Genomic DNA, 25123 nt, shown 5'->3' on the forward strand with positions numbered 1-25123 from the left:
TAATGTTCTGATGGAATACTAATATGCTAATGTCCTATTGCTGTTTTATTCGTAAAATCTTGAAAATTTAATAGCCTCAATACTTATACATATTAAGCTCACACATTGGTCAGATATTCGTTCTTATGTGGCTCGTAACAATTACAGATCTGATATACCAAGACACAAACTACAGCAAGCAGATAGATATTTCTCTATATCAAGGCTGAAGCCATGGAATGCTTTGCCTAAAACAATTAAAGAACAGCAGACATTCAACTTCTAAAAACATTTTAAAAGTTTACTTGTTCAACGACTATGATTATCCTCTATACACTGTTCAGCGTCAAGTCTAAACCCAGATACACAAATTTTTTGTATCCTTCCGCTTGTCACAAATACGATTGGCTTGTGATGTATCGTTCCCACTACCCATGGGGAGGAGCAAATTATACAAGTGCATTTTGACAATACTGCCTCGTGTTGTCCAGATACTTAGGGCAGCAGCAGAAAACAAAAGAAAAAAATTCGAGATTAAAAAAAAAAATGAATTTCGCTAATAAGCAATTGTTGCTTAGTGAGTATCGAGAGCACGCTTGACAAATGTATAAAATGCAGTGTTTGCAAAATGCAAACGGATAGTTCGGCTTGTAAGTAATAATAAGAATAATAAAGTAAATGGGCTGGTTGAACAATAATAATAATAATACTTCTACTACTAAGAACAATACGAAGAGGAAGGTCATTCACATTTTTGTTACATGAAAAATACATTCTTATTATTGATTGGAGTTTCATGTCTTTTCCCATCACTTAGTCATCCAAGTCCTACATTTTCTTTCCTTCTTTTATTACGTGGTGAACGCACTTCGTCCAGCCTTCTCGAGTAATCTCAGACACGGCAGACCCAATGAGAGGTTTTACATCATGCAACTTGAATGTTTTTTTGTGCCTGGCTATGAAGTCCTTTATTTGACCCCATATAAGCTCAACAGGGTTTAGATTGTAATAATATGGGGGGAAACGAACTACAACATAACCTGCCTCTTCAGCAAGGTCATCTATAACATACTTTTAAATATTATTTTGAGCATGTTTCCTCTGTTGGTGTTTCACCACAACGCTCGCGGAACCAGGATTCATGTCAACCATCTTTCAGACTTAAAAGCAGAACACTCCTCTACAGCTGAATTGGCGCCATAATTACTGCGCATGCTTAGTGTTTATTTCTATTGTTTATTAACCACACTGGATTGTAGTAGTATTAGATAATCCGTATTATATTTTTGTCATTTATAATAATATAGCACTTTTATATGGAGCTTCATAGTAAAAGTAATAACCAAATCATACGAACTATTTTGCGCAGGAGTATAAGCGTCGGTAGGCTAACAGCAAATCAGCGAGATTTAATTTCACGTGTCTTTGTTTGTCGAAGTTTAGAGCTTAGGCCGAACAGGGTTTAGCATTCATGTCATGTATAATTTTCTATATTTCAAATGTATCGTAGTTTTAGGTTACTTGATTCCTCCATCCCCCTCTTAAAAAATTACTTGTATTTACTTTCATATGTATTACTTTTCATATTGAATGTGCTAATTTGTTCTTATCATTACTTCGATAATTTTTTATTATTACTTTTAGTTTTTCTTAATAACAAGAGCCTTGGCTGAATCTCGCCCACTTTAATAACGGCATTTGAGTTTGAATTTTGAACAACTTGGTTAATTAATGGTCATGTGATATGTAAATTGCCTGTGTCACTAAATACAGTATGTAAATAAAAACTGCTATGAAAAATAGGGTTCAGCCTTGTTTGCGGTCATGGAAACTTCACTAACAGTCCTTTCTTTTCAGGTCATTGACTGAACCATGGCGCAGCCAAATGTGAAATTCACCAAGGAGAGGTTGCGAGATGTCATTGAAGTTCTTCCGGCAACAGAAGTCGCCGAAGGAAATCCATAGTTGCATGTAGACACATTGGGTGTATACTGTTCTTCATATGCCACTGTGCTCAATGGGGGCACGATGGCTCAGTGGTAGGACACTTACCTTTAGTGTATGGACTCCCAGGTTCGATCCCCGACCAAACAAGTTTTTGGTGGACAACATCGTGTTCGTGAGTTTTCTCGAAGTACTTTCGATCCCTTCCAGATTCTCATTGCATTAGTTTTTCCATCATCATTCACTTGCTCTAATCATCCGCCCCCCTTAGCCTAAAGGGCATAATCGTGACATGTTAAACTGTAAGATTTCTTTTTACTTCATTTCCAGGTTTCAGTGCGTTGACCACCCACCTAACTCGCCTGACCTTGCGCCCTCTGATTATTATGTATGAATGTGGTAATTTCTCAACAGAAGATGGTGAAAGATGTTAGAAGCCAGTATCAGTGTGAATTCTGGAGAAAGTGGATCAAGTTCACGACCTGATTTTGAGCAACACACGAATTTCATTTCAAGCAATAGTTGAGACCTTGCAGATATCCAAAGAACGTGTCTGGTCAATAAAGCATGATCAGCTGTACATGTATCCACAAGCTTTCCGCGAAATGGATGCCTAAACGTTTGAGCGCCGAAGAGAAACATAAATGTGTGACATCTTTTCAGTTGATTTTGTGTTATTCTGGAAACTCCAAGAACGATTTTTTGAACAGATGTTTTACCCAGGATGTAAGTTGGTTTAACCACTTTGATCCTGAGAGCAAACAGCAGTCATGCTTGCGACGTCACTCAAGATTTCCAACACCAAATAAGTTCAAAGAAAAGAGGTCCATAGGCAATATACTTGCCTCAATATTCTGGGATAAGAATGGTGTTTTGTTATCAGGCTACTTTCCAAAGGAAAAAACCATAACATCCGAGTGTTACTGCAGTATTTAGGATAAGTTAAAGGGCGCTGTTAAAGAAAAGGTGAAGTTGAGAAGAGATGTGCGTTTCTGCAAGACAATGCTCCCGTTCACAAGGCTGAAAGAACAATAAATTTTCTGAGGGACTTCAGGTTTCAGTGCGTTGACCACCCACCTTACTCGCCTGACCTTGCGCCCTCTGATTATCTCTTCCCTAAACTAAGTTCTGAAAGGACAGAAATTTAGCAATGATAATGAGGTTATAGTAGTTGGAGCAATGTTTTTTGCAGATCAGGAAAAATCATTTTCTTGGAGGGGTTAGAGAATTGAAAGTAACGATGAGCCAGTGGGTTGACATTCGAGAATACGTTGAATATCCTGAAACTTTCATGTCTGAAACTAAAATCCTTCTGGATCAGGCTGAAACCTTAACCCCCTCCCCCCCGTACCTTTCTAAATGATAGTAATAATTACTTTTCGTTATTAAGGAGTTTGGTTTATATATTTACACTATCTGTCCGTGTGTATGCATCTAGGAGACAAAATATCTCGAAAACTACCTGGTGGATCGCCAATAATTTCGGCCAAAATATAAAAGATCAAAATCAAGTTGATGTTCGTAGAGGTGATATTCAAACCGAAAGTATCAAGTTGATATTCGACCATTTTCGCTTTAAAAGTTCATCATTATAGAGCAAAAATTATAGATACTGAGAAGTGGTTTTCTGCAATAGATTAAGCGCCCCAAGAATACATTTCATTTCCATTCTTAACTCTCTATTAAAACCGGAAGTGATAGAAATACATTACAATTTCCGGTTTCAATATGAATTTACATAGAGCAAAAAATATAAAAGATAGCGACAATTTTATTATATATATTTTATTAGTCAACTTAGCGTTCTAAGAATAGGTGGCAGAAACCAATCTCTTCCGGTTTCAGCGTTTATGGCTATACAAAGGGAAAGCAGACTTTGGTAAATGAACTTCAGGATCATATTTCGCGAGGTAGTAGTGCACATTTAAAAGTGTTAATATTACAAAATGGGAGAGCGCAATAGTCAAAAATAACGAAGAAAACGCGTCTTAAAGTTTCCGATTCGCCACATATATGATATGACGCGTAAAGTTATCAAGTGACGGCGTGGCAGTGAGAAGCATCTACGGCTCAGGTACAAAGGGTCCCGGGTTCGATTCTCGCTCCTCTCTTTTTTCTTGAACCAATAAAAATGAAATGAAATTTTTGAGTTTTACGTCCCACGGTTATGCCGGTTAGGCTAAATGAGACGGTGATTATGAGAGATGAATGAAATGGTGGAATGAAGAAAGTGGGAAGAAACGGGAGAACCCCGAGAAAACCCACGCACACGGTGTCTGTCCACCACAAAGTTCACTTGGCGGGAGCAGGGTTTGAACCCGGTACCCCCATGCACCAGAGGTGAACGCTCTACCACTGAGCCACCGCGGCCCTACTTTAACCAATAAAGTAGCCATTTGTAACTACAAGTTAAATAATAATTCACCATATGTTTATAATGAATTAAAACAATAGAAATGTTCAAATCAGTTGTAAAATCTTTCAATGTTCCATGTTAACTAGCAACAAAATGTAACCTATTCCGTAAATATACTGATATCATGAGTTATATTATTGTTACCATAGTCGTTGTGTAAAAAATGTTCTTAACGCTTCGTGTCTATATCTGTGAACAGTGTGCGAATTACAACGGGGATGAGGGGGAAATCTCCTTTTGTAATACTGGATGTATTGAGGAAAAACGGTAATATATAGCAAGAAACGGTTTTCTACAATCGAGTGTCCCAAGAATATTCACTTTTATTTATTTATTTACTTAAGAATACAACAGGCCTTTAGGGCTCAATTACAGTCTTCTGTATAGTTTTCTAAAGTGGTTCAACAGTTCAGCTCGGACATACTACAGACATATTACAGATATCTGAATTTTTATTTACTTTGCTGTACCTGTTATAAGAAGCCCATATTCGCCACATAGGAGACTTCATTAGTACATTCATCCTAGCTTTCAAACAGATAAAAAAGTCTATGTTTGCTAGCCTCGTTCTTAAAGTTGAAACCTGAAGTGCAATCTTATTTGTTAGTTCTGAACATTCTATCTCGTTGTTAATAATTTTGAATAAAAACAATATATCTTCTGTGTTTCTCCTGTTTCTCCTGTGTTCAAGGGTTTCAAAATTAAAATTCGCTACTATGGTAGCACTTGATTGAAATTTGGGGTACTGACCTGTCTGTTTGTAAGTGAGTTATCTTAAGAATTTACTCTGTATCATCTCTTTATCTGTGTTGTGTAGGTAATATGATTCGGGTTCCATATTTGGCTGCCATATTCTAATTTCGACCGCATGAAAGATGTGTACAGTGTCTTGAACACATGATCGCATTAAAGTCTCTAACTATTCTTACTACCAAACCTAAGTTTCTGTATGCTTTATTAGTTATATTTTTTTTACTGAGTTTTAAATATCAAGCAGCTATCATATATTCCGTCTCCACTCTAACCTCTCTACTAATACTAGAAGTTGCAGAACTCTACTACCACTTCTAGTTTCAATATTAATTGAGAAAAATATCGCGCCATATAAACCAAACTCCTTCACGAGGCGTACACGAGACACTGTTACTTGTTCGATAGTCAGGCAGTTGTAGTTCCGGAGGTAGTATTTCTTTATTATTAAAAATACAAAGTAACTTGGCATTAATTATGATGAAAAAAAAATACCGCAGAATTTTAAATTACACTACTAGTGTGAAAAAAAGAAAACTGGAGAAGATTGAAAAGCACTACTTTATGGTACAGTTAGTTATTAATGCAAGCTCGGTGGAGATAACTTGAGGACTGGGCGCCGCACAGTGGTCGAAAACTGGGAAAAAGCGATTAAAAATCGATTTTGTCAACTTCGACGCCTATGAAATCGGTATTGATATTTAATTGCAAGTATCTCTCCTGCTTCCAAACCCGGAGTTTCAGGACATAGAAATATTTTCGTTGTTCACAAAATGCATATAAACATGTACAAATAAAAGGGCCGAAAAATCAGTAAAAAATGAACCAAACAATAAGTTAAATCTTAACCATTTATATTGTTTCTGAGGTCGATGAAAGCGGTTGGATAGTATCTTAGACTCAAATACTGTGTGTTTAGTGAAGAGTTTTATTTGTTATCTATTATCGTATCATTTATATGATAGATTTGTTAAGTGTTACCTAAAAGTTACATATACCCTGATGTTAGTAGCTCTGCAGTCTAAGCTTATCCTTGCTTATCTGCAAAATAAGGTTTATTGAGTTGACCATGAGTAGTACAAAGGTTGAGCATTGGAAGTAGCTGTAGCCAAGTGCAGCTGAAGGACTCAGCTCCATCTAACAGGAAATGTAGGAATGCGTGATGAGTAATATTGTTGTGGTCGCAATCGAGATCCGCTATTTGAGCCTTACAAAGGAAAAACACATATTGTCTTGCACGTAATTTGGACTGCCTTTCGTCCCTAAATCAAAGTTGTAGTGAAAGCTTCATACATACTGCAGTGATAAACTATCAGTCATGTGGAGCTGCTGTATGTTACATGTCAGTGCAGTACTATATAAGATAATTTTATACTGAATCTTTTAATCTTACCGAAACAACGTAATCCTGAAGTAAATTACATTCCAGTAAATATTAGTGTTTCTTCGAAGATGGTGCGAGTGCAAAACCGCGAACTTTAATTTTGTATCCTAAGGCCAAACACACATTTGTTTTACAGTCTTTTTATTAGCTGCATATACAATTAAAGGAAGAGCACATTGAACCTGTAACCGCTTCTTAGATGCATATTAACACCTGTCGTAACTTCGTACTGGCTAGCGATGTCCAATTCATAAACGGCGTCAACATGTTATGTTTTCAATTTATAAACTGTATGTACGATTCACGATGGTGGATTTCAAGATGGTAGTTTTCATTGTTCTATGTCCTCCCCAATTTCTTCTCACCTTTATTACTCCTCTACATTGTTCCTTTGGTTATATTTTGCAGTATTTGACATTTATGCGATGGGTTTCCACACTTTTTGGATCACCCTGTGTATATATAACTGCACGTATTGCAGCAGGGGTACTTCGAATCACTTTCACAGTAGTTGCAATCGATTTAGAAAGGACAATTGCGTATAGAATGATAGAGAGACGTCCGTCGACTTCCATTGTTTCGGACTTCCGCTTTTTTCAAGTTTACGACCACAGTGCACCCTTAGGCGCTCGCCCCTGGTAATCTATAATTCTCTTAGTTTAATATTTGTCGGAAGTATATATTAGGGATGGCCAGACGGATCCGGATCTCGGATATCCGGATCCGAAATTTCGGATCTTGGATCCGGATCCGAAGTTTCGGATTTTGGATCCGGATCCGAAGTTTCGGATCTTGGATCCGGATCCGGAATTTCGGATCTTGGACCCGGATCCGAAGTTTTGTATCTTGGATCCGGATCCGAAGTTTTGAACATTGGATCCGGATCCGGATATCCGGTTCCTGGATCCACACCCGAAATTTCGAAGTTCAGATTCATACTCCTGTTTTGAATATTTTAGGCCTTAGATTGAGACCCAGAACTAAAATATCCATATGTATAAAATTGACTAGGTGAATTTTATCTAACTCAGTGGGAAGACAATTCAATTTAAATGACAAAAGATTACATCAAAATCTCATTTTCACATTTTTCGGGTTAGACCATTGTTCCGCACACCCCATCATTTAGTCTTTAGTATATCTTTAAACGTACTACAAGTATGCCACTTTCATCTGAAGTCAGTAGTTGTATAGATCTGCCTTTTGTTATATATTAATCGAGTTAGGATTAAAATTCGATTGTTTGTGAGACCTATGATAATATTTTCAGAATGAGTTATAACGTTGAAAAACTGCATAGTAATGCTGCATATTTTCTTTGTGCCACATTGGAATTTTATGTAGTCTATCTTATACAATCGGCTCTTATGATTAATTCAATGATTTGAACTCCTGCAGCATTACGCTAAAATCATGGATGTCTTTGAATTTTCATCATCATTTCTATTTTTTTTTTTTTTTTATTACGAGCAAAATAAATATCATAAGCGGTATTTTACATAATACATATAGACGCAGATCAGTCAGTTGATTGCTTAAAGTTTATAGCAAAGCTATTACATTTCTAAGACACTGGCGGCCTTAGGACAAAATCCATGGCTTTCCCATAAAATCTTAAATATCTCTTTATAAAAAGGGCAAAGTCCTGAGTGACTGAGTGAGTGAGTGACAGATCACCGTACAGACCAAATCGCTTAAGCTACAAACTTGAAATTTGGACAGTTTATAGGGTTTGTGACGTAGGATACCACTAAGGAAGGACTTTGAGAAATTCGACGAGGAAGGGGGGAAATGGGGTGGAAAATATTGATGATTCTTGACGTTAGATACTTCAAATTTGGTATTTGGGTTTCTCATTGAAAATAATTTGATACTTGTTAAAGTGCTTTTTGATATTTAAATTAGAAGGGGCAGGGAAGATGTAGAAAGTAAAAGAACGGGTGGTAATTGCAATTAGTATAATAATATGCCTATATCTCGGAAACTTAAAGGGTTAGAAACATGGAATTTGGTATTTGGACTTCTCACTTAAAATAATTAGATACGTATTTCAACGTTTTTTTTTTTTTTTTTTTTTTTTTTTTTTTTTTTTAAATGTGTGGCCCAGAAGGGAAGAAAAGGGGCGAGAAAAAAATTAAGTGGGGATTACAATTATTGTATTAATATGTTATATCCTTTAAGGTTAGAGACTTGAAATTTGGTATTTGCACTTCTCATTGAAAATAATTTGACATGTGTTTCAGTGTTTTTTGACGTTTTAGTAAAAAGGAAAAGAAAAGAGATGGAAAGGAAAGAGGGTGGGGATTGTAATTATTATAATAACATGTCGATATCTGGGAACCTGTGAAGGTTAGGAGCATAGAATTTGGTATTTGGACTTTACATTTGAAATAATTAGGTATGTATTTAAGCGTTTTTTTGATGTATGTCTTAGAGGGGAAGTAAAGGGGCGGGGAGAAAAGACTTTTATATCTCGGAATCCTGGAATGTTAGAGAAATGAAACTTGTTATTTGAACAAAAATTCGTTATCTTGTGAAATGAAATGCTTGTGTTTTACATCCCACGTTTATGCCGGTTAGGCTAAAGGAGACGGTGATTATGAGAAATAAATGAAATGAAGAAAGTAGGAGGAAACGGGAAAACCCCGAGAAAACCCACGAGCACGGTGTTTGTCCACCACAAAGTCCACACGGTGCAAGCTGGGATCGAAACAGGGACCCCAAGCACCGGAGGTGAACGCTCTACCACTGAGCCACCGCGGCCCCTTAAAAATTCGTTATGTTTGCAGGCGTATGATGTGCGAGGCCGTAGACCGAGCAAATGTGTGGGCTGGGGGGAAAGCCCCCATGTACTCGCACTGAAATTCGGTATGTCTCGTGATACCGGAATGTTATTACATACAGTTTGATATTTGAACTGAGATTCGGTATGGTTGTAGGTTTACGAGGTACGAGGTCATACGCCGATCAAATGAGATATCAGAGGGTCTAAGGGCAAATCCCCAGACATTTCTTTTTAAACTGATTATGATTAGAGGCTTTTGTGGTGCGAGGCCGTAGTAACGGGGGTCTAGTGGCGAAGCCCCCAACTAGCCGAGGTCTATTAAGTATATACATGTATTTGCGTAATGACTGGAAATTGCGTGTATGCCTGTGGACAAAATTGCATAAGTAGCCACGAGAAATGACAATCCTTTAAGATAAAAATTTTAAAAAGCTACCAAAATGTACTCTTGAATGAGTTGTATAAAATTATGTTTGCGCAGGGGCGAATCCAGAACGGACTCTTGGAGGGGGCGGATGGATTCTTAGGGGGCGGTTGGGGATGCTAGCAGTGAAAAATTACTTAGATGATCTGAAATTGCCACAAATTACTACTAAAGTACACTGTTAATGGTGGCGCTGGGTAGGGGCGAACGACTTTTCGCCCTTCCCCTGGATCCGCCTATGTGTTTACATGAATGATATAGCTCCTTATACAACCTATGCAGAGTTAATAGTAGTGGATTACTAATTACAAAGATACGTGTTACTGCTCGAGGCTCCATATGGTATGTTGTATACACATACAGTACATTAATACATTGATTTTGGTACATTAATTGCCATTTAGAACTTCATCTCTACTACAATTCTTAATTCTAACTGGAGTGGTACGGTCACAGAGAAACGTATTTTTAAAGAAAGAAAAAAAAATGCTCATTAAGAGCAAGAAAAGGAAGTTGCTCCTTAATTTGATTTGATCTATATTTTATGGGCTGTTCTATTAGCAATGGCCTAGCCCATCACGACTAGGAAATGGCCTCATTCAGTGACCACAATAACTCAGAAAGAATTAGAAAAGTAAGCAGCCAGAGTCTAATGAAGAAGCTTGGGCTTGAGACTAAGGTTTCATCCCAGCATTTGACTAGTGTTACAGAAAACAAAGGACAAATTTCCACCAGGACGACAGCTTTAAAAAAGATTTACTACCTTTTCGGTCAAGTATTTCCACTAGAATCTAATCTGACAATGAGATTGCTCTCACCTAACTCGACAGTTTTACTCAATCAAATTTGGAGTAATTGTGACATATTAAGGCACGAAAACCAAATATCAACAGAATGAAGGGAACGCAAGGCTGTCACACGATCAGATACCAAAAGTGTCTTAAAATCTTATTTTAAGCATAGGAATGAAAATCACTTTGTCAATAATTTCGAAAATTTTGCTGATTCGGAACACCCGAATTCTGACACGGAGTTTCGGATCCGGATCCAAGATCCGGTTTTCGGATCCGGATCCAAGATCCGAAATTTCGGATCCGGATCCAAGATCCGAAATTTCGGATCCGGATCTAAGATCCGAAATTTCGGATCCGGATCCAAGATCCGGATTTTCGGATCCGGATCTAAGATCCGTATTTTCGGATCCGGATCTAAGATCCGTTTTTTCGGATCCGGATCCAAGATCCGAAATCTCGGATCCGGATCCAAAAATATCCGGATCTGGCCATCCCTAGTATATATTTTAGAGCCTGACATACTAAAAAACAATACAACATTTACTATTTTTCTTTTGCTTGTCTTTGATAAGTTAAAGGAGATAATGAAATGTAACTTACCACAATCATAGATAATATTATTCTACAACAGAAAACATGAATCTGAAGAATTTTTAGTGTTGCCATCCATAGAAATTACTGTGTTGTCAGGATAACAACGCTCCCAAAATCTAAATTACAGTAGCGACTAGAGGAACGAACTCAGCTCCACTTGATTACGTATTATGTTGTTTTGGAATCCTGTGAACTACTTTTTAAACATTATTATTTAATTTTAATAACAGTATATTAAAATTATTTTGTTTATTACAAACTAAATACAACTGTTATTTAAAAAGTGGTCCACAGGATTCCAAAACAACATGATACGATTCAAATGCAGTTGAGTTCGTTCCTCTAGTGGCTGAATTACTTAGATGTTGAAGAAATGTTATTCTGGTAACACTGTAATTTCAATGGACAGCAAAACTGAAAATTCTTTAGATTCATAATTTCTGTTGTAGAATAACATTATCTATGATTGTAGTAAATTGCATTTTATTATCTCCTTTTACTTATCAAAGACAAGCAAAGAAAACAATGGTAAATTTTCTACAATTTTTAGTATGTCAGGCTCTTAAGTTTCAGATGCAGATAACTGAAGCCTGAATTAAATCACATAAATAAATATACTACCATTAAAACTACCCACAAACCAAAGTATAGGTCGATAGAGCGGTGAGCGGGTCGTGGCCACAAGTGAGACTAATATCAAAACATCCCTTTCCAGCAGGGTTACCAACTACCGAATATGTTCAATAATCTGCATCCCAAGTAAAATACCGTCCACGCATTTCTGTTTGATCGAATGTCATGTAAAATGCACGAGAATTTTGAAATATTATTCAATACATTATTAATTTAATAACGTTGTGTAATATTATTTAATACTGTGTTTAGAGGGAATTTGATAAATCTAGTCGGATAACTGGTAATTGATGAACAATTGCATTTTTCGCCAGTATCTGACTTATAATCCGTAGTTCGCGGAACAATAGTTCTTACCACTAATAGACGGATCTAGGATTTGAACCCGAGATTTCAACGATTTTGAAACCAGAATGCTAAATGCTAACTTTTATTTGTTCTACCAAGTATACATAAAAAACCTCGATACCAATTACGGATACTAATGAGAATGCGATATCTACGCACAGTTCACTACGATCACACGACTCGTTCCGTATCACACACTGTCACTAGTATGACAATTGGGCGATCCGATTGATTGTACTGTACTTTCGAATGTTTTCACGAAACGTATGACAAGGAGTTGTCAGATGTTTCTAGTTCACCGAAGTCTGCGGGGTGCATGCATTAACCTCACCACCTGAACATTCCTTTTAACCTCTGCTTCATGTCTTATCTACCCCAAATATCTCCTTTGTTTCCGGTAAAGAACCAGAAAGAAAAACAAAATCAGTCGGCAGTCAAATCATAGCAAAAACTGAAAGATTTCCAGAAATGATACACTGTAGTAAAACATTACACTTGCGTTGGACAGATGCAGTTTTCGAACACTGCTTATTGTAAAGAAATTAATTCCAATTTATTATGGCAACATACAGCTAGCGGCATAGTAAATTCTTACGATGACCTTGGCGAGAAATGTTCGCGAATCCTTGGGCAAGAAAAGTTTGTAACGTCTCCTTTTTTCTTTTTCAAATAGCTAATAATAATTTTAAAAAGTCGAAATCAATTAATCTCAACGATGTTATTAGTGCTAAACAAATGAAAGATTTGTTTGCGTTTATTAATGCAATGTTAAAAAGTAACTGCCTGTCGCCTATGTTACTGGCCTAATATTACAAGAATAGATAAGTTTGTTTCAAGTCACCATTATGTAATGTTTCATGTAAACAAATCCGAATTCATAATTGTCTGTGTTTACATTGAATCGATGGGTCTTTATAAAAGACAGTGTCAAATTGTATTAGGTTCTTTGGCTTTGTGAAGCTTCTAAAAAGCGTGAGGCCATGTGTCATCACTCACAGCTTGCGACGCCACTGAGAGTACAAATGCATCAAACTATTAAATAATAATAATAATAATAAATTTTATTTTCAAATGGTCATGCCGTGTTGTTCAGTATTAGAAAAAGCACAAGTTTTTATTATTTCTGAAATAATTATTATTTCTGTTGTTCGTATGTCGATCTTTTAAGAACGATAAGGATACCGAGCATGTATTATTTGCTATTAATACTGCCTCTTCCTCTCGATTACTTTCTGGTTTTGTCTCTAGCACGTTTAGTTGAATAATGCTTTAAGCCATTGGCTACTCTGTAAAAGTACCTTTTCTACAATGTGACCTAAGGAAAAGGGAGCCAGCGGTTGGTGGCAAACTAACAACACAGAAGACAAAAAAACATGAAACAAACCTTGGAATGCCTGCGGATACTGCGTCGACAATTTACCCTTTAGCGCACGTATCCTCTTGAAAATGTTGTCGAGATCCTTCTTCATGTCTAACAACAAGTGCGTGTTTTTCTTGAATTCCGTCCCTGCAGTCTTTAAACGCCCAGCAGATAAAGCATTACAGTTGATCAACATTTCGTTTGTTTTCTCAAACCTCTGTAGCCTACGAAAGACAATGAAAATAATTATATGTACAACGCATGACTCGATTATGAATAAGGGGAAAAAAAGAGACTTCTCCACTGAATTCATTAACATCAAAATCAAACATATTACTGAACATTGCGCCTGTTACGTACTGTAAATGTAAAATTGCGTTTAATTAGTCTCTCTACTTTCTACACTCGAAAATTATAAACCTAGCATTTTAATATAGAGATTTTTTTTTTTTTTTGGAGGTAATATGTTTATGGCCATTTCTTTTGACACTGGTATCTCGGAAACCACAAACTCTAGAAAGATGTCGTTTTTACTGATCGATTCCAAATTTTGTGTAGATTGTTCAGTTCTAATCATTTTTTTAAAGCTGTTATTTCTTTATTACATTTTTCAGAAGTACACTGAAAGTATTGAAATTTTAAAAAGTAAAGCTTCATATCCTACGAGTTATACATTCCAACACCATACATTTGTATATGGGGTTAATATATCTCTCCGTTTTTTTTTTTTTTTTTTTTTTTTTTCATCGCGAAATGATCATGAAAAACGAAGGATAACCATTTCTCCAGTCTAAGATGAATCTTTACTGTTTGGAGTGTTTTACCCAATGTATATTATTGTACCAATGCATACTAATGTATATCATATATCACTGTCATTATACTTAACTGTATGTATAATGTACTTGCTTATTACATACTGCATGCAAGAAGAAAGAAAACACTGATCATACATGAATCAGAAACTCCATCTCGAAATAGGCTCAAATCTTGCAAACGGTGCGAGATATTCAAAACATAATTACACAAAAAAATAAATTAAAAAAAAATAAATAAATAAAACCTCCTCTTTACGATACCTCTTGCCAATTTTTATCAGGATGTCTTTCACTTGTGTCTGTAAATTGATATGTACAGATGTGAGGAATGACAAGCAGATTCACGCTCATTGTGAATGATGCGCTGTATAGAGAGCACAGGTTCAGCTAGTGTGTTCATTAAAAAAATAATCTTATATATAAAAGAGAACGTACAAATCCTTTGTTAGCTCATCACGCTAATACGGCTGAACCAATTTCTTTCATTTTTGGGGGGTTATTAAGATTTAGACCCTAGATGGTTTTTATCATATCACTTTAATTTTCAATTACCAGTGTCTTGAGATAATTGACCATTCAAGTGTCCATAACGTACAAATCCTTTGTTAGCTCATCATAGCTAAATCTAACCGTATTTATATGCAACCCACATGACCGTGTCACTCGGCGGGTTAACATAAATGACAGGCGATATAATGTTAACATTTACTCCAATCTTCTATGGTTTTTATCATATCACTTGAAAGCGAAAAAGTAAAAATTATCTAAGTAACAAAGTTTATTGCGTTCCGGGGTGACCCCAGCGAAGCGGGGTGAACGCTGCTAGTACACACATAAACAAATAAGCTAAGAATTTAACATGTATAGTCCTGCTTACCTCCTGATGTCAGTAGCCCTAGTCAGAAATCCCTAGAAAATGCAAGGACTCGGGGAAAAATTAATAAAAATGCTGAGTGCCTTATTCACGGAGACGAAAATCTTTTAGCTCGAAGAAAGATTGTGTTAGTATTAATCATACTAAAAATATAGCAGTCATACCTTGTTTCACAGAATTATTATTTATATTTGAAACCCACAGTTAAATGTCCATAAGTAACAGTAACATTCCAGAAAAAAGAACTTTTAAACTATTAACAACGATTCTAATTCAACCACACTGACATGGAAAAAGCTCCTAAGTTCATTAACAGTAAGGGAATAATTATAGTAAGTTTAAAAAAAAAAAAAAAAAAAAAAACCTTCGTTTTACGTCCCCACGAATATGCTCTATAGGCTACAGGAGACGGGTAAATAATGAAAGCGAATGGATAAAAAATTGTTTACTTACTAGTATATCCTTTCGTAGGAAAACTAAATATTCTCCAAACGCATCAGAACAACAAGCTAGTTCCGTTCTTAGTGGTAAGGTAACAGGATAAAAATGGATGAGAGAAATATGGTATGAAGAAAGGAATATATACAATCAAATAAACATAACGTAAGAGATGAGTATTAGAAACGACAAGCAGAGCATAGTGGACGAAAGAAAGAGTTGAGTTGGAAGAAACGTGGTGTGTATTTACATCACTGTTGCCAGATCCAAAATATAAATATATAAATCAAAGGAAGGTAACCAGATTTTATCAATGTTGTCAGAATCCAGATTTAAGGCCAGTTTATATTTATGAATAAAAAATAATTCTTTATTTATTTATTATTATTACCTATCATATTAATCTCATTTATATTGCGTTTATGGTGTTTTAGGTGAAGTGAAAATCCCGACATGCTCTCTTCTTGTGACTTTTTTTTTATTTGTCTAATATGTTCTTTAATTCGGGTGTTAATATTGCGCATGGTTTGACCTATATATGAAGGATTACATTTACACTGAGCACTATAAATACCTGACTTATTTAGTGGACCAACAAAATAACTTTTAAAGCTAATGAGATGCTTTTCTAAACTTTTCGGGGGGATACTGGAAACAGATAGGTTATGTTTTGCAAGAATATGTTGAATGTTTGTCGATAACTGTGGAAAGTAAGGAATTCCTATCCAAGATTTTTCTTCTTTGGGAATAACTTCTTTTAGGAGCTTACACCGATCTACGTGTTTGACTAAACTATTTTTATGAGGAACGCAACCGTTCTTTTGTCCTATTTGATATAAAAATTGTATTTCATCACTGAGATCACTTGGACGATCACAAATTAGTAATGCCCTACAAAAGAATTTTTTTTTTCAAATATTGGTCTTGACTGTGATGTACATAGGCGCCCGAAGGGGAGGGCAGGGTGGGGCCCGGGCTCCCCTCTGGCTCACGAAAATGTATACGTAATTGAGCAAACCACTTATATTAAATACCAGACGTAATATGGCATCCATGGAGATGGGCCCCTCCCAAGAAAATTTTCTTCAGGCGCCCCTGTTGATGAATGTAAGTAGTACCTGCAGTGGGTTTATGTGATAGGTTCAGGAAAAACAACGAGAGATCAAAGAATCATTCTTTCTTCACAAATATAAACTGACTTTCAATCTGGATTCTGGCAACATTGATAAAATCTGGTTATCTACCTTTCATTTATATTTAGGATCTCACTATTGTGACATAGCATAGACCGCGCTTCTTCCAACTCAACTTTCTTTCTTTCTTTCGTCCTCTGTGCTCTGTTCATCGTTTTCAGTACCCATCTCTTATGATATGTTTATTTTGGTGGTATGCAGGCCCGTATTTAGTTAAGTGCTATTCTGTGCTCGAGCACAGGGCGGCAAAATTTTGGATTTTTTTTTTAAAAGATTCACAAAATAATATTTAAAACTAGCGACCCGCAGGATCCAGCGCAAGTGCGAGAAAATATGTTAACGTGTTTAATTCGCACTAATTACAATAGTTAACTAATTAGCTAGCTTATCTGATGATTTTTAAAGTTATTTCCTCCCCCTCCTCCCCAAGGAGTGAGGATGAACTTGAACATCATGAAAACTAATATCGTTAAACTCAGCGACCTCGAAAACTATGAATTCAGCACTAATATCTGTCGTTTTCGATTACTTTTAAAATCTCGCCCCCTCCCTGGAAAGTGGAGTATGACCTTGAAGTTGAATTGGATTAAGACTGCTATTATTTATCTCAGCGACCCCAAAAACTATGAATTCAACTCTAATATTGGTCGTTTTCGATTATTTTAAAAATGCTCCATGTTATTCTTATGGGGACTTTGCACCCCCATATCTCAGATCAGGTGTGACCAGTACTGTGCCGTGAGAGGGGGAAGCGGGGTGATGGCCCCGGGCGCAAAATACGGGAGGAAAATAAAGAAAAGGAGGAAAGAAAAAGGGGAAAATTATGTACGAGGGCGCCGCCGTATACTCTCCTCCCGGGCGCTGGTTTTTCACAGCACGGCACTGGGTGTGACCTAAGGATCTGGAACAGGTCATTTGGATCATTTCTCTGAGAGCTTTAAAACATATTAAAATTTCATATTTCTATCTATTATGTTTCTCAAGTTGAGAAGCGCTACAGACAGACAGCTTATTGTATTATTAATATAGATGCTATTAAACCATTACTGACGGTGAATAATGTAAACAGCTATTTTTCTAATCAGTTATCACCAATAATTATTGGTGTCTCACAGTGACATCCACCAATGGGTGTCAGCCTTCAAAATCACGCCCCACTAGATCTCTAGTACGTTACTATCTCTCTGTGTGTGGATTCGGGAGTCGCTTCCCTTCCACTTCTTGTGGGTCGTATCGGTGACAACCCCTCCATTGTTCGCTCCTCCTTAGAACGTCATCATCCCGTGGAAGGCAATAGCAAACTCCCATGGGTTCACCTTGCCCAGGGACGTTCGGAAGGAACATTACATCATAACCATCATTGAGAGAATTAGGCTATTTAAAATTACGTTGCAACTTGTAATACCTATACTGCTACTCAACAAAAGCTGATATGTTTGCAAAATCACGGCTTGGTTCCTTGTTTGAGACATGAGTTTGTTTGGGGTGGGGGGCAGAAAATTATTTAGAGCACAGGGCCGCACAATATATAAATATGGGTCTGGTGGTATGTATTCCTTTTTTCATACCATATTTCTCTCATCCACTAAAAACGGAACTAGATTATAGCGATACATGTGGAGAATATTTAGTTTCCCCACGGGAGGATTTATTGGTAAGTAACCAATATTTAGTTAATTTTAATTATCCTCTCATACGCCTATATAATTTTAAAGAAGGTAAATGTTTATGAAATGATTGATAGATTGGGGTTTAATCCATTGTCCTGCCGAAAGATGGTGTTCTTAAATTGAAAAACATTATTTCTCAGGCAAAAACCTATTAGTTGAGAGATTAATTGAATTTCATACGGGTTTATTTTTAATTTGAGTAAAGCAAGTTCCACTGCCTGTAAAGCCAGGTCCATTGTTATTGATGGTTGTATTGATACAATATTAGGTAAACAGGCAACACAGATAATATGGCAGTGTTTCAACCCACTAACTCTATGGCCAATGGAACCCGAAGGTTCAATACCGCGTTCATAAAAGCTCTCCAGTGACTTCTATCCTTAGCCAACTGGATCCAGTTTCTACTTTGTATTCCTATTTCTACCAGATCCATCTTAATATTATCCTAGGTCTTCCATCTGCCTCTAGGTCTTCTTTCGATTGGACTTCCAGTTAAGACACTGAAAGCGTTCCTATTTTCTTCCTTTCTGGCTACAGGATCTGCCCAACTGAGCCTCCTAGACTGGATGACCCTAACAATACCTGAGCCTCCTAGACTGGATGACCCTAACAATGTTTGGTAAACCGTATAAATTATGTAGTTCCTCGTTATGAAGTTTCCGCCATTCCCCATTCCCGTACCTCTTGGGTCCGAATATTCGTCTCAGGATCTTGTTCTCAAATACTTTCAGTCTATGTTCTTCCCTCAGGGTTAATGACCATGTTTCGCAGCCATACAGAACAACAGGCATGATTATCGTTTAATATATTTTAAGCTTCAAATTCCTCGACAGAATTCGCAACGACAAGAGATTTTGAACTGAATAAGAACACTAATTCCCTGCTTCTAGTCGGCACTTAATTTCTTCGTGAATAAGGTTTTGGTGTGTTAATATTGATCCCAGATATTTGAAAGTATCCACTTTATCAGAAGGATTATTTAATATTTTAACGCATTCATAATTTGCCGTATTACGATCCCGACGAACATCCAGGCATTTAGTTTTCTTTGCATTTACTTCTAAACTCATGTTCCTGCAAGTGTTTAATAAGATCTCTACATTTCTTTCTACTGATTTCTCATCATCCCCTATTAAATTTACATCATTAGCATACGCCATAACCTGGTAAACACCATTCAGCTCTAGGCCCTGGTTGTTATCTTTAATCTCCCTTATAGCGTACTCCAGAATAAAGTTGAATAATTATAGCGACAAGGCGCCTCCTTGTTTCAGGCCATTCTCGACGTGAAAGCTTGTGTACAAGAGTTTTCCTATCCGGACTTTACTTTGGGATTCGCTTAAACTTATCTTAACCCTTTTAATCCCACTGTTCCTAAATGGGAACAGTTTATTTTTTTTATCAATTTTTGTCTGTGGATTATTTTTTGTGGATTTATTTCGTCTTTTACAATAAGGACCTGCTACTAGTCCATCTGCTAATACCAAAAATGCTCAAAATATATTAAATGAGGTCAGAATCAATAAGTGTAGAAGGAATTAAGAAATTCTGAAACAAAAAATAATTTGTGATTAAATGGGTTAAATTAACCTAATTCACACCCACTGCCATATTAATTAGCATAGGACGTGTATGCTGGAATAATGGAGTGAAATACAAAAATGTAGAGCAGAAAAGAAAAACAAGAGAGTTGCAACTTAACCAAATGAGGTGAAATATGGCAAAATTTTGGGCGCAATCCCATTTTATGGGAGCACAAATTTGTAAAGTCTAGAGAAGAAATGTGTTGCTTGAATTCACAGTAGGATTAGACTTTGGACAAGTAATCAAAATAAGTCGAGATCTTACCTCTTACATGTATAATAAGGTAGAAATACGAAATTGAACTTGTGTCCTTTACGCCATAATACTCTATAAGAAAGACATTGATGAAGTGAAGTGCTATGTGAAGGCAGTATAGAAGTGTCGCGAAGCTGTGGCACACAAGGCATGCATTTCATGCCATTCAAAGTGTTTTTCCACTATCCTCGTTTATCTTATTTACATATTTAGGAAAACAGGCAAATGCTTGATTACAGTTTTCCATCATTGTAATATACTTTAAAATACATATAGCATGGTATACAGGCAGGGTGGAAAAAAATCATGATTTTTTAAAAAAAAAATCATTTTTGTTGATTTTTTTGATTTAAATCGATTTTTTTTATTTAAATCAAATCTTTTTCTTCGTATGATACAAGTCGCGAACTGAAGAAAAAACATTAGGAATTAGTATTAAATGTTAATTATGTCATTTAAGTGAAAGTATTGGGTTTTAATTTTGAATTAAATCCCAATCGTTAACCTATTTCAATCCCAAACAATGTTTCTTAAGCATTAAGGAAAAAGTACAGCAATGTATATCAACATGACACTTTTCTTTTCACGAAAGTTACTGATATTTGGCAGGGGCATATTTTTAAACAATTGGAACTAGCTAGCGGCACGAAATACATATAAAGTACATAAATTTCGCCTAAAATTAACTAACTCACTCTATGACCTATGGAACCCGGAGGTTCAATGCCATGTTCACAAAAGCTCTCCTGACTTCTATCCTTAGTCAACTGAATCCAGTTTCTATTTTATGTTCTTATTTCTGCGAGATCCATCTTAATATTGCCCTCCCATGTGCGACTAGGTCTTCCTAATGGTCGTTTTCCGATTGAACTTCCAGTTAAAACTTTGAAAGCGTTCCTACTTTCTTCCATTCTCGCTACAGTCCTGCCCACCTGAACCTCCAAGATTTGATGACCCTAACAATGTTTGGTGAATGGTATAAATTATGCAGTTTCTCATCATGAAGTTTTCGCCATTTCTCATTTCCGTTCCTTTTGGTTCCGAATATTCGTTTCAGGATTTTATTCTCAAATACTTTCAGTCTGCGTTCTTCCCTCAGCGTAAGCGACCATGTTTCACAACCATACAGCACAACAGGCATAATTATCGTTTTATATATTTTAAAGCTTCAAATTCCTCGACACAATTCGCGATGATAAGAGATTTTGAACTGAATAATAACACGAATTCCCTGAAGGAATTCCAAAATAAAAAAAAAATCAAGATGATCAGTTCCAGAAGAAGAAACTTGTGATTGTTAAAAATATGCTTTATGTGACGTGAAAAACAGTTCAAATGCGAGTTGTCCGTGCATTTAAGACATCTATACATAGCAGGCACGTTTTTATACTTTTCTGTTGGCTATTTTATTTCCTCTTACAATTTTTCCTGCACAGACACGGCAAATTTTCTGCAATCACATCGCAGATCTCGGCATGTTCTGCAATGGGGTCAAGTATCCACTTTATCAAAAGTATTATTCGATATTTTAACGCATCCAAAATTTGTCGTATTACGATCCCGAGGAACTTTCTATGTATTTAGTACATAAATTTCGCCCAAAATTTTAAAATCTTTTTTTTTTTTTTGTTGCGGAGAGGGGATCGAACCCTCTAAATACGCCTCTATTATCTGGAAACAAACAAATAGACATGAACACAAAAGAGCTTTCATCTTAAATGTCCATGGTGATTTCCCCGTTGGAACAGAAATTTTAAAACCCTGTGTTACAAAGAGAAGAAAGCAGGGTTCACCCGTAACCCGTTCAAACGGGATTTTCCCTGATAGTTCCCACATGATACTTGTTTCATGCTGTGCTTACATACATTTGAGTCTCACTGTATTATGATTATTATCTTCCATAATCGGAATAACAGAAGAGAAACGGGATTTTACTTACTTTCACTTTAAATTAATTCATTTCGGAATTTGATTTAAATCGTGATTTAAATCAGACTGATTTAAATCAATCCACCCTGTATACAGGTCATTTATTTAGAATAAAATTCTGTCTATAACTAAAAATATCTATTTCTGGGTGCCCTTCTGACAACTTATTATACAATAAACACATTTTTCTGACAGGCGATATATCCAATGCATTAGTCCTTTGCGCTGAGAGATGGAATATGCCATTATGAGGTCTCATTGCTCTATGTGGGACGTGAAGTTTGACTTCTGATAATAAATATTCTGACTATTGCACAATGAATTATTTCATGTAAGAAAGATAAAATGAAATTAGTCTCCTGCTTTCAAGTGACTGTAATGCTGGGTGGATTGATTTAAATCAGTCTGATTTAAATCACTTAACTTTTTAACAAAAATCGTTGATTTAAATCAAGCTCCGAAATAAATTAATTTAAAGTTAAAATAATAAAATCTCGTTTCTGTTTTCTTATTTCGATTATAGAAGATAATAATCAAAATACAATGAGACTCAAATGTACGTACAGTACAGTATGAAAACGAGTATTTCATGCAGAGGATGACTAGGGAAAATCCCGTTTTGAACGAGTAACGGGGTGATCCTGCTTTTTTCTCTTCGTAACATAGCATTTTTAAATCGTTAACTATTCCAACGGGGAAATCAAAATGGATATTCAAGACGAAAATTATTTTGTGTGTGTGTTTCTTTGTTCCCTTATAACAGAGGGGTCCACTCCTCTCTCCGAAAGTTAAAATTTTTTTAGATTTTATAACTTCTAAAGTGGCGAAATTTATTTATTTCCTGCGCAAGCTAGTTCCGATTTTTTTCCAATATGCGCCTGCCAAATATTAATAACTTATATATATGTCATGTTGATAAATGTTGCTGTACTTTTCCCTGAATGCTTAAGGAACATCGTTTGGGATTGAAATCGATTGGGAATTGGGAATTAATTCAAAATTCAACCCCAATACTTTCACTTAAATGGCATAATTAACATTTAATATTAATTCCTAATGTTTTTTCTTCAGCTCGCGACTTGTATCATACGAAGAGGAAGATTTGATTTAAATCAACAAAAATCGATTTAAATAAAAAAAGGGGGGATTTCATGATTTTTTCCCACCCTGCTGTACTAAATAGTTTCTTCGAAAATCTTCATATTTCTCTAATTTCGGATATATCTCTGTTTCTTTATATGTTAAAAACCGCACGGATTTATTTCGAATGATTTCAATTTTGATTACATATTTCTTACTATTAGAACTCCATATTAACGGTGCATATTCCACTTTAGACCTTACATAGGCAGTGTATAATGCTTTGAGGACATTAGTGTTACTAATCTCATCCTAAAGCCTAAAGGCCTTACCAACTACTCTGCTGATATCAATATGTGTACATCCACCATCGCAGACGCGGCTGCTCCCTACGGACGCACCCTTCCCTCACTGACGCTCGTGCTCCTGCTGCCTCCTGCCCTGACTCCGTTAGACAGCATTCGTGCTTTTTAATGGCCACTGTAGCTATGCTCAGTTCTTCTTAAGTCAATCTACACCCATTAATGCAACTTCTCCATTAAGAAAGACTTCCTAAGGCAAATGGCCCCGGGTTCGATTCCCAGTGGTCGAAAAAGTGTGAAAACTATGGGCCAGCCATCCTGTGAGCTTTTCTTCATTCACACCAGGCTAATGCCGGGATGGTACCTAACATATAGGTCCCAAATCGCTTCCTTCCTTCCCTTTCCTCGGATAGTGTGATCGCCAATGGATGTCATCCCTCATAAGTGATGGGCTAACATGGCCATAGACGCCGAGAACCCAGAAATCTAATTCCTAATCCAAAACTTTTCAAGATAAGAAAAGTGTATTTCCTGCTAAGAGAAGTTAATATTTCATGAATACAAGGATAGGTGGCTCCGCTCTCCATTCCCCTCCCTAAAAGTCTATTTGAAGGGTGAGGGGGGAAAGAAGGAATGTCTCAAAAATTCATTTTCGAAAAAACGGCGTTTTAATATTGAAAACCGTGTAAAAAAGTACAGAGTTAGTCAAACTTTTGCCTCTTTTTACATGGACATTTCTACATCTACGATGCATCGCATATACAGTCAAATAGATAGTCATATATCTGTTATACTAAGAGTCATCAACAGATAGGACAAGGCACCCGATAAAGCACACACATGAACATTCCTTGTTTTTTTCCCCTTACCCTTCATTTACGTAATATTGTAGTAGGGTGTTGTTTACAGTGCTTGTTGGAAACGAGAAGATAAGGACTCATCATTTCTGTTATTTCTGAATAGTGTAATTTGCAACACTTAACAGCTGGAAGGTGCTAATTTTGCGTAGTACTAAAATACAAGACGAATACGTATCTAGTGGAGCAAAGAAAGCATGAGAATAAGAAATACTTGTGATTAACTGTTGAGAATGAACAACGGAAATGACAGAGGATAATTCTAGGTGTGATATATTAAAATAACAACAAATAAATAACAATACAACATTGAAAACAGGTTTCATGTGTCTTTAATCCGGGGCCGCCATCTGCGGAAGATTAGCCGAATGTAATTGCATTTAATGCATTATGAAAATAAGATGAACAGCGTGTCAATGGTGTGAAAAAAAAAAGTGAGCACATGGAAGGTTATTCATCAGATATTCAAGTCCTCTACCACACGTAAAGATGAGTAATTCCAGTGAATGTGTTAAAGCAACTTAGTTAATGTAACCTAGTGTTTTTTAGCGATATTCTCGTTTACGCGCTGACTACTGCTGATGCACCTGCTCCATACGTACGCATTCCCTCGCTATCGTTTGGGCCCTACAGCTGCACTCCTGCCCTAACTCGGTTAGATAGCATTCGTGTTTTTAGTAGCCACCTAGTACAGGCTGGTTTGTTTTGTTTT

General features: G+C 36.3%; 1 protein-coding gene across 1 annotated transcript in view; it reads right to left on the bottom strand.

Moving 5' to 3' along the window:
* LOC145670159 (kxDL motif-containing protein CG10681) overlaps positions 1-25123 on the bottom strand; it is a 42389-nt gene that overhangs the window by 16011 nt on the left and 1255 nt on the right. The window contains exon 2 of the mRNA XM_081738530.1: positions 13436-13635. Coding sequence (XP_081594656.1) covers positions 13436-13635 — 200 coding nt within the window. The remainder of the gene's footprint in view (positions 1-13435; positions 13636-25123) is intronic.

This window comes from Thermobia domestica, chromosome 2, assembly GCF_964235325.1.
Source record: "Thermobia domestica chromosome 2, izTheDome1.hap1.1, whole genome shotgun sequence".
Classification (NCBI taxonomy): domain Eukaryota; kingdom Metazoa; phylum Arthropoda; class Insecta; order Zygentoma; family Lepismatidae; genus Thermobia; species Thermobia domestica.